Below are 14,215 nucleotides of genomic sequence, written 5' to 3' on the forward strand. Positions count from 1 at the left end.
CTATGAAAAAATACAGAGATGCTGTAAATGTATAATTTAAAGCAAATACTAGTTCTTTTAAGACTTCTGATATGATGAAGAAGGTCAGATAAATATTTAGCAACTTCATTGGTAACAGTGTGAGCCTTATTTTGAAACGTATTGAACTGGAAGTGAAGTTATGGTGTCTATGAAGAAACACAGGGATGCTGCAAATGTATGTATGGGCAATACTTGTATTTCAAGACTTCAGATATGTTCTATAAGGTCCCATAATTATTTAGCAGCTTGTTTTGTATCAATGTGAGGCTTTTTTTAAGTTATTGAACTGGAATTTGTGTCAATGGACAAGTACATAGGTATGGATCTTTTTCAACATCTACACTACATACTTCTATATTTCAAGACTGGATGTATGTTATCTAGGGTCAGATAAATATATCGCTACTTAGCACATGTTCCCTTCTTTCAAAAGCTGTTGAAGTGGGTGGCTTGTCATTGAGGAATCCCATAAAAACAGTGATGGTCAAATTAAATATGTGAACCACAAATTCTTTATAATCCATCTTGAAGAAAGTTTTGCCATCATTTTTTAAATGTTCGCCGAAAATCCACATTGTGTTTGCTGTCATGATTTCTGAGTAATGGTCAATAATCTGAGGGATTCAGTACCAGGCAAAGTGATATTTTTGCAGAATTGCAGACATGAATTGCACATGAATTGTGAGAGATTAATGTTAAACAAAGATGTCATAAATAAGAAAAACATAAAAGAGTTCAGCCATTTTTTCCATTCAACACCTGGAGAACACTGTTACACTGTTAAGTCTTTATCATACTTAAAATCAGAAAAAACAACAAAGGTGAATAAATTGCAAGACATGGGCTGTAGTATGTTCTGTAGGATCCAGACAAGATGTTCCAGCTTGCTTCGGAGAAGTTGACCCATGCTTTTAAAACCTATTGAAAGAAATCATATGTCATTGTTAAAACCAACACATCAACACAGTTTATGTTCATTTTGAGGCAAATAAATATATCAAAATGTTGCTTTAACTATGCCATTAACTATGTTCAGGAGATTACACTTGATTTTCCACTTGTCTGAATTGTTAAATTATGCAATAAATTATACTTTATGTACGTTTATTATTTTTAAGTTCCTAAACATATTTACAAACACCATAATTATAATGCAATTTCTATTGTTGCTCAAGGAAAATCTATAGCATTAGAAGACATCATGTAAGTGAAATTTGCTGGCACATTTGTGGTTGGCTCAAGAATACTTGTCTGTTCGCACACAATGAAAAAAAAACTTTTTAGACGGTCCCTAACGAATTTCCAGCACTACGTTGGATATTCAGCGGACATTCGCTTCTAAAAATGCCATAAAAACAATATTTGGCCATTTTGATCGATTTTGAAACCATTCTGTTTGGTTCACAATGATGTCGCTGATTAGAATATGCCAAAAAAAACTTTATTGCACATATAATTTGAAAGTTATTGAACGCGGAAATGTGGGAAAAGTTGCGAATGTGCGAATATAAAACCAACTTTACCCAACTAAGATAAAGTGATCCTGGTCTGTGAACCACGTCACCATGTGAAATCATGGTTAAATGACACTTAAATTGTGTCGCATGCATTAAAAGAGGTATTGAGGAAACAAAATATCGTATAATTTCATCAACATTTATTAAAAACATTAAGAATGTACCAATATATTTTTGGTTTTTTTTCGTTACAGCTTTGTGATCACGTTTGACGAATCTGCTGGAATAGGACGTAAAATAGCTCACAAGCTGAAAAAACTTACTGAAACATCCGTGTAAAAAAACGTAACGTTTACCCTTAAGATTAAAATATTATCTCTCTCCGGTTACTATACACCATTTATGCTTCGTGTGAGAATAAATTAAAAATCCCAGATATAAAGAATGCGACAAACCTTCAAAGAAATGAGATGTTATCCGCTTCTCATAAGTGAAAGTAGTTTCTGCTTAGCCCCTCCTGGGGCTCACATGCCTTACTGTTTGATTGTTTTCCAGTGACATTTAAATAGACAGCCTTCACACGCAAACGTCCCTACATTCGAATGATGAACGCCAGACAGAAATAGCTTTCTTTACAATTCTTTACTGTTGGAGACGAAGGAGTTTTACATACAACTAACTTCGCCGCAACCTAACATGCGCATGCGTATAGGCGAGCTTCCTGACGTTTGTGACGCTAGATTTAAAGCAACAGAAATATATATATTATATATATTATATATATAATATATATTATAAAAAATATATATTGTGTGTGTGTGGTAACAGTTTTAAAAATAGCTATTTTGGTAAGTTTTATGAAAGCAATAAGGTACGAAAGAACAAAAGTTTATATACCCTTGAACCTTAATACTATGTGTCCTTTCCTTCCATTTTCATAAGCCCATACTTACTTCTGCATTGGAAGCTCTTGTCCACAAGTCAAATTCCTTCGTGTCAACATGCATGGTAATAAAGCGCTTTTCTGAGTTCTGACTAAACGTCTAAATGCACATAAAAACATTTTGCTTTTGAAATTTTAAGCAGTGACAGCTCTTATCATTTCCTGTGGTTGCCAGTAATTCAGAGACTATGGAGTGTTTACTTTATTTTTCTTATAGGAATATGTGTAGGTCTAGTTTATCTGATAAAAATATATATTTTGCTGTGTATCTCAATTTTAATAGTGATGCGTAACAATATATGAACTGCTTTTTGCGCTCAACTACAATGCTGGATTTTCTCAAATATTTCTTGGTGGCCACAGATGGGATATATACACCTAGGTTGGAAATCATATCACAGATCAACATTAACATTATAACTCTAATGTGCAACATACTGAATAGTTCCTGTTAAGTAGTTTGCCATTGTGTAGCAACAATCTTTCGAGAAAAGTCTCACCTGTATATCAAGGGAGGATGTGCTGACAAGTAGAAAAGGGGGAATACGTAGAAAGCAGTGTACAATTTATAAACTTTTTCAATAGATTTTCAATTCAAATATAGCCTATATATATATTTCTGCAATTATGTATACATTTTATGTGCACGGAAATTTTTTTTTTTTCTTAATGTTTTTTTAAGTTATTTTAAATTGTATTAATAATTAATAATATAACTGGTTTTTATTTTGGATTTTGGGGAGCAAAAATGTTTTTATTCAATTTTAACCAGTTGAGTATATTTAAGTATTTCAGTAGCGAATTATAAGCACATATAAAATTTGAAGTTATTTTCAACAGATATCAGTGTAGTTCAGTAGCTGCAGTGATACGGTAACAACTATCACTGCATTTTATTTACAGCTCCAACACAGACTTCAGACAAATCTTTTTTTGTCTGAAGAGTGCTCTTATCTTATGCTCATTGCTGTGATATGCGAGTTGGTTTTCATAAAACTTAAAATATACTGCTTCTGTTCGGTAAGTTAAATTGTTCTTAATGTATCTGATACTTTTGTTGATTTTTCATTTGGCCTATTAAAGGTTTTTGCTTTTTTGAAGGATCCGGGTACTGAAATGGCCAGCCTGCAGTCCAGATCTTTCACCCATAGAAAACATTTGTCGCATCATAAAGAGGAAGATGCGACAAAGAAGACCTAAGACAGTTGAGCAACTAGAAGCCTGTATTAGACAAGAATGGGACAACATTCCTATTCCTAAACTTGAGCAACTTGTCTCCTCAGTCCCCAGACGTTTGCAGACTGTTATAAAAAGAAGAGGGGATGCCACACAGTGGTAAACATGGCCTTGTCCCAACTTTTTTGAGACGTGTTGATCCCATGAAATTTAAAATCATCTTATTTTTCCCTTAAAATGATACATTTTCTCAGTTTAAACATTTGATATGTCATCTATGTTGTATTCCGAATAAAATATTGAAATTTGAAACTCCCACATCATTGCATTCTGTTTTTATTCACAATTTGTAATGTGTCTCAACTTTTCTGAAATTGGGTTTGTAGTTTCTGTATGAAGTAGATCATAAATGATGTGGCTGTTGATATTAGTTGCTGATAACTGCCTGTGTCCCATATTCTTAACAAATCTTAACATGAAGCTGTCTCTGACATTGTACAATATATAACCATAAGTGTTTCCTCTAGCTGTATTTTAGTTGTATTCAATAACAGATTGACACAAGAACACAAGAGCCATTTTATGATTCAGGGATGAATGAGTGAAGATGTGATATTTCATTTAAAATATATATAAAAAAAATTACTAAAAAAGTGTTTAAGAAATTATATTCTGTATAAACATTAGGCCTACTTTTAAGACATTAACCCTCGGTTTTACAGACAAGGCTTAAATCTAGTCCCACACTAAAATGTAAATCTGAGCTTTTTCAACTGAAAGAAACTTGTACTGATCTGAAAACATGTTTCTTTGTTTTGTCTATATAATATAAACCAGGAATAAAATAATAAAAATGACTTAAATGTCCTAATTGAACTACAGCCTAACCCTGGTTTAGTCTAAGCCCTGTCTGTGAAACCAGGTTTAAGATTATTTTAAAGATTTTGTGACGTTTTAAAAAAATTTAAGCACATTTCCCTCTAATTTGTCAGTGATGTGATTTACTTTTTTAGTTGTTTCATGTTGATGTTTTTCGTCAGATTTAATCATTTATTTTATTTTTTTTGGGGGGGGGGGTAAATACAATATATTTTTTCATATTTATATATTCATATTTTTAATATTTAAATCAGCAATCAATTATATAAGATATATATACATTTTACAAAACAAGTGATATATTACTGTATATGATTCAAACATTGAATAGTTCCTTTAAAAACATTTCTGAATATGTATTACTTGTTAATAACATAATATTTCTAACTCTCTAACTTTCCAAGATAGTTCAGAAAAGTAAAATATATTGGCAGCGCCATCATACTGCGCTCCTGGCGTCCTGAATTTGAATCCCGGCTGATGGATCTTTCCCGTTCTTTTTCTTTCTCTTTCTCGAATGTGCTTCCATTCAAACACAAACCAGCTGACATTCATTCATGAAGACATCAGTTGACGAGAAGCACCTGCTCAGATGATACTGTAGTGAATATATTGAGTAGTTCTCCAGCTCCTCCTCCTTTATCCAGGCTTGGGACGCTGTGATTTATGAAGAAACCCCTGTGACACAGTTCTGGAACACATTCATCATTACAATATTTCGTTTGAGGCTGTCACTTAATTACAATGTGAAGTACATCTTGATCATGTTGCTGAAAGAACTTACATTCAATAAAGATATGATACCAATAAACAGAACAGAAATGATCATAACAGTCATCTCTGGTCTTGGTTTTGTGCCTTCACTGGGGAGTTGTCTTTCTGATCTCTCTGGAAGACAAAAGATTTACACAGTTTTGGAGGAAAAACACAAAACATGAGTGCATCCTTTCATAATGTCAACACAAAAGAACAAAGGCTGGAATGTAAAGATTTTTGTCAGTCATGTGGTTTTACACACCTTGAGCGAAAAGTTCAACACTCTTGATGACTGATTCCTTCATGAAGATGTAGCACTTGTATTTTCCTGCATCAGTGTGTTGAAGGTTGTTGAGTTTGATGGAGAAGTTTCCTCTTAGATACTCTTTGGGGAAGCTTTCAACTTTGTTCCTGTACTCTGGATCCTGTCCTTCCACAGAGACTTGACCATCAATAATGCTATACACATTCTGGCCTCTGTGTATCCAGCGCACTAGATCAATGTCTTGAATTGTATTCAGAGGTTCTTCAGAAGAACAAGGTAAAACAGCAGAGTCTCCAATAAAACCCACAACAGTCTTCTGCAGAGACACTGAAAAGAGACAAGTTATGAAAAAAGCAGTTTAGCAAACTCAAAAGGTAGAAATTTGCTTCTGAAATAATTGTTAATTTTAGCACTCACCTTCACTTGTTAAAAGACACACAGGCAGGAAAAAAAAAAGGCACCATCTGTAAACACAGAAATAGTTGACATTTCCCTTAAGCAACAAATTTCTCCTACTGAGCTTCATCATTAACATATGCAGTGCAGTACATGCAATATTTCTCACACTCTCTAAAAAGTATAAGCATAAACACCTAGTTCTGTTGTCAGTCATGAAAGGTCCAAAAAGGCGATTTAAGCTGCAAACGGTGTATGTATACGCAGGAAACAAGAATGTCACTTAAAATGCATGCAATAAAATATATTCTGCAACCTGAGATCACATAAGGCACAAACTTATATGCATTTTTTTATTTAGAATTTGATGCACAAATTAAATTAAATGTGCATTAAATTACAAATTTACAAATCAAGTAGAAAATTTTCGAAAATTTAAATGCATAAAATAAATTTTATATTCTGGCATTTATGTCTACTGTTGACTTCCAGCTTCGTTCACATTTTTTATCACTATCTATCTGCATGTCTCATCCATGAGTATGCGATATTGGACAGCAAGCATTTGGGAGTTTTGAGAAATTGAATGAGCAATGAAGCTATAGAGAGCCCCTTTGTTAAAAAATACATGGGGTTGAGGAATAATACAAAAATTGTCATATTCACTCAGTATTACTTGATCTAATTCACAAATATCTCAAGTACACAGAAGTCTCTTAATTAACTTCTTGTTTATTGAACTGTTATAAAAAAAAAAAATCTGCATGTAATCATGCTGATTTTTGAAGTAAAACCCGTAACTTCATGTGATAATGATTTTCTATGTAAAATGATATAAATATATACATTTCCTGCCCCTAGATCTTCAATTTTGTGATAATTCTAAATGCATTTTGACAGACTGAATCACGCAGTAAAAAAGCACTCTAAATGTGCCTGCACTACTCTGATTTACTAAACGTCACGACACTCTGTAGAAGTGTTTAGTTTGGTTTTGGGCAAAATACTGATAAATGTCAAATCCCACATCGTTAAAATAGCAATTACAAAATTATCACGGGTAATTAATTTATCTAATTTGGGCAAAACCTTTTGCAAAACTGTCAAAGCTTTATCTTAACCACCAATGCAACAATGCAATTATCTACCTTACCTCTACATTCTTGCAAAGGGTTGATGTCGAGATTTTATAAGCTGCTAGTTTGGTCTTTCTAGGCAGACAGAACTTGCACTGAATAACAGAGTTTAAATTTGGCCAGGGCCTCACTTTATTTCCTTCGAGTTCAACTTCAGCAGAATACTTCTCCTGCTGTTTATTTAGTCTATTTAAGTAGTTTCCAGGGAGATTTTTTTTTTTTTTTTTACTCAGCAGGCTAATTAATGTGCTTTGAAACGTAGCAAAGTACAATACTTCAAACAAAATATACTTAAGTAAAATTAAATATTTAAAAAACTACTTTAAAAAAAGACTCAATTACAGTAACGGATGTAATTCTTTACTTTCCACCTCTGATTTTAACAGACTGAATCATGTAGTGAAAGAATGCATTTGAAATATGCACGCACTAGTCTAATCTACTAAACTTCACGGCACTCTGTAGAAATGTTTTGTTTATGGTAAAATACAGATAATGTTCAATCAACATATTGCATTCAGAATATTGCAAACGACAACATATACATTTATATATATACTGTTGCAATCAAAATTACTCAACCCCTTAGAGACTGCAGTAATTTACATATACAAGCTTTTCTGAAGATCCAGGATAAAATAAAAATTGCATCTATAACAGTTCACTGCCATTTTAAAAGTGATAGTCAATTTATAATGTAATATTTTTGAGTTATAAGATTTTTTAATAATACTGCTATGTTATAATTATTCAACCCCTATTCAACATTGCTGTTTTTAAATCACTTATTTTCATGGTGGGGAATAAAAAACACAATTAAGCCTTTAGAAACTATTAGAATTAGCTTGAGCTATTACACATACATACAGTTAGCCCATGCATGTGCTGAAGTGGAGTAGTAAAAATGTCAACCGAGATCTCACAAAAGCTAAAGAGAAGAAATATTGTATTACTTTAGAAAGTCTAAGGCTATATGAAGATTTCCAAGACATTGAAAGTTCCTAGAGACACAGCTCTCAGCCTTATTCCTAAGCTTAAAGTGTGTTTTACCAGAAAACATTTGAGGGAGTTGAAGAAAAAGCACAATATCATAAAATATTTAATCAGAGCAACTTAGAAAAACCTGCAATGTACAGCCAAAGACTTGCAAAATGACCCAATGAAAGGAGGAAACCCATTTCAATGCAGTGTGTAAGAAGAACACTAGACAAGTATGGCCTTAATTTTGAGACATCTTGCAGAATACCACTCTTGATCAAGAAGAACAAAAGGCCAACATTAACTTGATAAAATTCATGTGTGTAGACCTGTGGAGCTCTGCAAGAATGTTTTATGGAGTGATGTGACCAAACAGGAACTTTTTGGGCCCATGGATCAGCAGTATGTCTGCTGCAAAAAAGGCAAAGCTCATAAGCAGAAGGACACCATCTACATCGTCAAATTTGGATGTGGATCAGTCCTGTTATGGGGTTGCTTTACTGTAGCAGGTAGTGGAAATCATGACTGTATGAAGGACACCATGGATTCTTTGAAGTATCAGGCCGTTTTGACAAGAATTGTGATTCCTTTGGTGCAAAGACTGAAGCTGATGTTCTTAAGTGGCCTGTTCAGTCTCCAGGCTTAATTCTCTGGTTGAATTTGAAGAAAGCGTTGGCAATGTGAAAACCAAAGATTATCAGTGATCTGGAAGCTTTTTCAGGCGAGGAATGACTGAAAAGACTGTAGTAGAGAGGTGACAGAAGCTTCTAAATATTTTCTGACAGTGTTTATTGATGATTTTAAAGAATAAAAGATTCTGCACAAAGGAGGTTGAATAATTTTGAACATGAATGTTTAGAGCCAATTTGAATTTTATTATGATTCATTAATGTTCCATTCTAAGAATCACTCAAAAGTGTATTAACAAACTTTCTCTAATACTTCACTGATGCATTTGTTAAATTGTTTTCATAAAATGTTCTCCACAGCAAAATGTCTTGCAGGTATATGCACACACACACACACACACACACACATCTCTTCTTCGGTTGTCCATCGAAATCCGATGGTGACGTTCACACCTTTAACGATGAGATCTTTGATGGCTGAACAGTCCTATCATGAACACACAGGCTCTATTGCTGGTGGGACATATGTATGTGATGCTGGTGGTCAAAGTGGCAGCTATGGCTGCATTTCTCCTAGCTCACTTTTGCTGTCATCTGGTTGTCATCTCTATCTCTAGGTGTACGAACCCCATCTCCACATAGCAGCCGCAACATCCTCCACATCCTCAGGTCTGATCTTAAACTTTCTCAAGGCGTTCTTCATCTGGTCTTTATAGCTCTTCTTCGGACCCCCAGCTGAGCATCGACCATGATGTAACTGCCCATATAGTACTCTGCAGAGAATCAGATATGGGGGAATCCCTATCACATGCCCCAAACAGTCCAAGTGATGCTGGGAAATAATGGTCTCAATACTTCTGCAGTTAGTCTTTTTAAGTATTTCAGTGTGAGGCACATGATTACGGCAGGTAATTCCCAGAATTCACTGAAGGCAGCTTATGTGGAAGTGCTCTAAGGTCTTGATGTGACGGCAATAGGTTACCCATGCTTCACAGGTATAAAGAAGGGTGGTGATACAGACCGCTTGGTATACAGCGACCTTTGTGGAAAGATTAAGGTTCTTATTCTGAAAGACTCTACATCTAAGTCTCCTAAAGGCAGCTGATGCCTGTTTGATTCGGCTCTGGATTTCATTATCGATGCTGCTATACTCAGAGATAAAACTCCCCAAATACTTAAAAGATGGCACTACTGACAGGTGTTCCTCAACAACATTGAAGGCAGGAGATGTGGGTGGGACATTGGTACTCCATTGGCAGACCACTTCTGTCTTGGGGTTGTTGACAGTCAGCCCCATCCTGCTGTACGCACTCACTGCCACATCAAGGACAGTTTGAAGATCCTCCGGAGTATGGGACACAAAAGCACAGTCATCTGCATATTGTAGCCACAGGACCTGCTTTCTACTGAATTTTGTTGTTGCATGTAGCCTCCTAATGTTAAAGAGGTTGCCATCTAATCTGAAGTCAACTGCCATACCACTGCTGTTTTCAATCTCATTATGGAGATGCTTGGTGACACACAGGAGGAAGATGTTAAAGAGCAATGTACGATCATGTCGTTCGTACTCGTTCTTTCTAAACCCACACTGTGATTCTGGCAGCATTGACTCAGTGATGTTGTTGATAAGTCTCTGATGCAGCACATTGGTCATGACCTTACCGCCAACAGAAAGGAGTGATATGCCCCTACTATTACCGCATACGGTCTTGTCACCCTTGTTCTTATAGATGACTACAATGTTTGCATCTCTCCATTGCTGTGGGATGCTCTCATCAATCCAGTCCTTGGTGATGTACTGGTAGAGGGTGCGCATTCATATGTACCCTCCCTCCTTCAGTAGCTCAGCAGGGATGTTATCAATGCCAGGGGATTTATTGTTCTTAAGGGAACGGACAGATGATAGGACCTCCTGGAAGATTGGTTGTAGACCGAGGTCGTGGATGGGACAAAGTTAGTCCAGGATGGTGGGATCTGTATCATCTGTATCACTTGCCCAGTGGGTGAAGCTGTAATCTGCTGATTGGTAAGTTTGAATGTTTCACATTTGGTTTTTAGTCACATGGTTAAGGAAGGGATAAGAGACTGTAACTGTTGCTCTGTCTCTTTTCGGACTCCTCTTTGCTAATTCGTTCTTTTGCTTGAGCTCTCCTCTCTGGGCTCTGCCCCCTTCTCCCTCTTTTTGTCCCCCTCTCCACCCCCCCCCCCCCCCCCAGGTAATATTAAACTTTGAAATGATACCTATTGCAATATAGTCAGCTATTGTAGCTGCGCTTATTTCTTTCATTGGTATAAGTGGCAGTGGGTGGTGATAGACTAGAAATGTACGGTTTTATACCATCGTGCCGATAACATTTCTTTAGTCATTCAGGAATCCTATACTGTAGGGAATCCACCCTTTCAAGGATGACATGGAGTTGTTGGGTCCGAATTCAAGGTAGGCAGGGCTAACGGAAAGCATCTGCAGGTCTCCTGTTTGCTTTTCCGATACTAGTACTAGAAGCAGAGCAGTCTTTAGCAACAGTGACCGAAGGTAAGTAGACTGTAGCCGCTCATAGTGGCCAGATCCCATGTAGGGGCAGTGAGGGGGCAAGGCGGATTCAACCTCCTGGCCCCCCTCAAGAAGCGGACAACCAAACTGTTCCTGCCCATCGATTGACCTGCTATGTGTGAGAGGCTGCGATAGCTTCTACATACAGGTGCTGGTCATATAATTAGAATATCATCAAAAAGAAGATTTAGTTCACTAATTGCATTCAAAGTGAACCCTGTATATTATATTAATTCATTACACACAGAGTGATTTATTTCAAATGTTTATTAAAATTTTCATGATTATAACTGACAACTAAGGAAAATCCCAAGTTCAGCATTTCAGAACATTTTAATATTGTGAAAAGATTAAATGTTGAAGACACCTGGTGCCACACACTCTTATCAGCTAATTAAATGGTCTCTCAGTCTAGTTCTGCAGGCTACACAATCATGGGGAAGACTGCTGACTTGACAGTTGTCCAAAAGATGACCATTGACACCTTGCAAAAGGAGGGCAAGACACAAAAGGTCATTGCAAAAGAGGCTGGCTGTCCACAGAGCTCGAAGAGAGGCGAAGGGAAGGAAAAGATGGGGTAGAAAAAAAAGGTGTACAAGCAATAGGGATAATCGCACTCTGAAGAAGATTGTGAAACAAAACCCATTCAAAAATGTGGGGGAGATTCACAAAGAGTGGACTGCAGCTGGAGTCAGTGCTTCAAGAACCACTACGCACAGTCATATGCAAGACATGGGTTTCAGCTGTTAAGACGGTGGGCCAAGGGTCCGTATCTGCTTTACTTTTTGAAATGGATGATCCCCATGGAGGGAGAACCTAGATTTGTAAAGTTGGGACGGTTGTTTTATTCTCAACAATATGAAAAGTGTTGCCACTCCCATATTTAATGGCTCTGGCAGTAGCTAGCATCATGTGATTAGATATTTGATTTGGTGTAAACATTCCATTCTAATGATAACACTTCGTCTGTATGTTGGTGGATAATTACCTCTGACCGTTTTGCAAACTTTCGCCAAAAACTAAAGGCAAACATGAACATGAACCTGTTGATGTTTAAGACATATTTAATTTTCGGTTACATCTGACATAACGTTAAAGGGTCAGTAATCTAATATTCTAACCAATATTCAATATACAGACCGGAGAGTTAAGAGCTCTAACATTAGAACTATATGTAATAAAAATAAGATAACTATCAAAGAACATAAACTGCATGTAAAAGAAACAAGATTATTAGTATGACTATCAAAAAACATGTCATACATATTTACTTCTGCAGGAGTAGCAAACGCACCACTCCCCACGTGTACATAGGTTGTGGATGCCTTCAGGAGTTTCAAGAAGGGATGAGACTTGTGAAGTCTGGCCTTTAGTGAGTGTGCCTTATAAGCTGCATTGTTCACTCCCTCAGTTTCTTCTACAGTTTTTTTGAAAAGCAAATTCAGCTTTGACAGTCGAAGCACTTCACGTTGTTTTAACAGCATCTCCTCAATGACTGTTTTGCAGAAGTGCTTGTATCCCTTTTCATATATGTTTTTCTCTATTCTCTCAATTTTGTGTGTGGTCAGGTACCAGGTATAATCCCGAAAGCAGGTGAAGTGATACCGTGCTTCACTAGCCACCAAGTCCCGGTCTTGGATATGGAGAAGGAGAGACTCATCACTTCTATCTTCAGCGGCTAGAAGCAATTTCCTGGCATGGAGTGTTAGCTTTTCTTTTACCCTTTTCCTGCTATATGTCTGAACCTTGTACTTCTTATGTTTGCAAATAATGCATTGTACTGGAAGCAGGTGTGGGGCCTGCTTGGACGTGTAGAGATCACGGGCATAAGATCTCAGACCCCGTGTTTTAACTGGAGTTGCCTCACCATCCTCTGTCTCTACCACTAAAAGTGCAAAACAATAGATTTAGGTTCTGCACCCCCCCCCCCCCCCCCCCCATCACGGATTAAAAAAAAAGGTTTTGTAACTTTCAGCAGGGGAACACTTATGCTCCATATATTGGTTCCACCTCTCCCCTTAACATGGGTAATAAACCAGTTTCACAGCATTCAGGTGTCCGGCCTTGTTGATGTTAATGATGCCATAATTTGAAGGGTCAATTTTTGCAGGGTGTTTTTATTATATTACTGTTAATTCATTGTATTTATCTATATTATTAAGTTGGCTTGAAGTTGCTATATCTTTTCTAACTGATTGGATTCCTAAAAATGACGACTAAAACTCTGGAAAATCCCATTGACTTTCATTGCAGAATGTTCAAATTGAGCCAAGGTTACAGTGGCCCAGTAGTGCATAACACAAACTCAAATCTAAACTCCCTGAAGTCCTAGACTCAATTAAACTTCCTTCCTTCCTTCCTTCCTTCATATCTTTCTTTTTTCTATCTATCCTTCTTTCTAACCTTTATTTTTTCCTTTATCTATTCTTTCTTTTTCTTTCTTTCCACCTAATTTTTCTTTTTTTCTACCCATCTATCGAACTGTATTGCCTTAACTTTCGGGCTAGGCTTTTTCCAAGCCAACTTAAAATTTTGCCAACAAATTTGATCTAGTTTTTTGTACTAATCGAATATTGTTACTGCAACAACACTGCACATATCCGTATATCTATTCTGCTCTTGTATATAATATATTTAATTTATATTACTGTAAACAATACTACTTTCTTATCTGTATACTACAGTCCATACTGCACTGTACAGTACAGGTCAAAAGTTTGGAAACATTATTTTTTATGTTTTTGAAAAGTCTCTTATGCTCATCAAGCCTGCATTTATTTGATCAAAAATACAGAAAGAAAACTGAAAAAATAAAATATTGTGAAATATTATTACAACTTAAAATAAGTTTTCTATTTGAATATACTTTAAAAAATAATTTATTCCTCTGATGCAAAGCTGAATTTTCTGCATCATTACTCCAGTCTTCAGTGTCACATGATCCTTTAGAAATCATTCTAATATTCTGATTTATTATGAGTATTGGAAACAGTTCTGCGGCCTAATATATTTGATTAATAAAAGGTTA

The 14,215-nt window shown here is 36.1% G+C and overlaps 1 protein-coding gene across 4 annotated transcripts in view; it reads right to left on the reverse strand.

Annotated features, from left to right (window-relative positions):
* The window catches only part of LOC132160066 (CD276 antigen homolog), a 139,422-nt gene that overhangs the window by 29,846 nt on the left and 95,361 nt on the right, over positions 1-14,215 (reverse strand). Inside the window, exons 3-7 of one of the 4 annotated variants that reach the window (XR_009437943.1) lie at positions 5,915-5,961; positions 5,495-5,824; positions 5,261-5,364; positions 5,018-5,167; positions 4,921-4,982 (exon numbers count right to left, since the gene is read on the reverse strand). The exons of 1 other annotated variant lie outside the window; for it this stretch is intronic. Coding sequence is in view for 1 of the 3 variants with exons in the window: in XM_059569763.1 (XP_059425746.1) it covers positions 5,495-5,824; positions 5,915-5,961 (377 nt within the window). In the remaining 2 variants the exon portion in view is untranslated. Of the gene's footprint in view, positions 1-4,920; positions 4,983-5,017; positions 5,168-5,260; positions 5,365-5,494; positions 5,825-5,914; positions 5,962-14,215 lie in introns of those variants that run through there. 2 more of the 4 variants (XR_009437944.1, XM_059569763.1) reach the window with 2 other exon arrangements.

This window comes from Carassius carassius, chromosome 16 (assembly GCF_963082965.1).
Source record: "Carassius carassius chromosome 16, fCarCar2.1, whole genome shotgun sequence".
Lineage (NCBI taxonomy): Eukaryota > Metazoa > Chordata > Actinopteri > Cypriniformes > Cyprinidae > Carassius > Carassius carassius.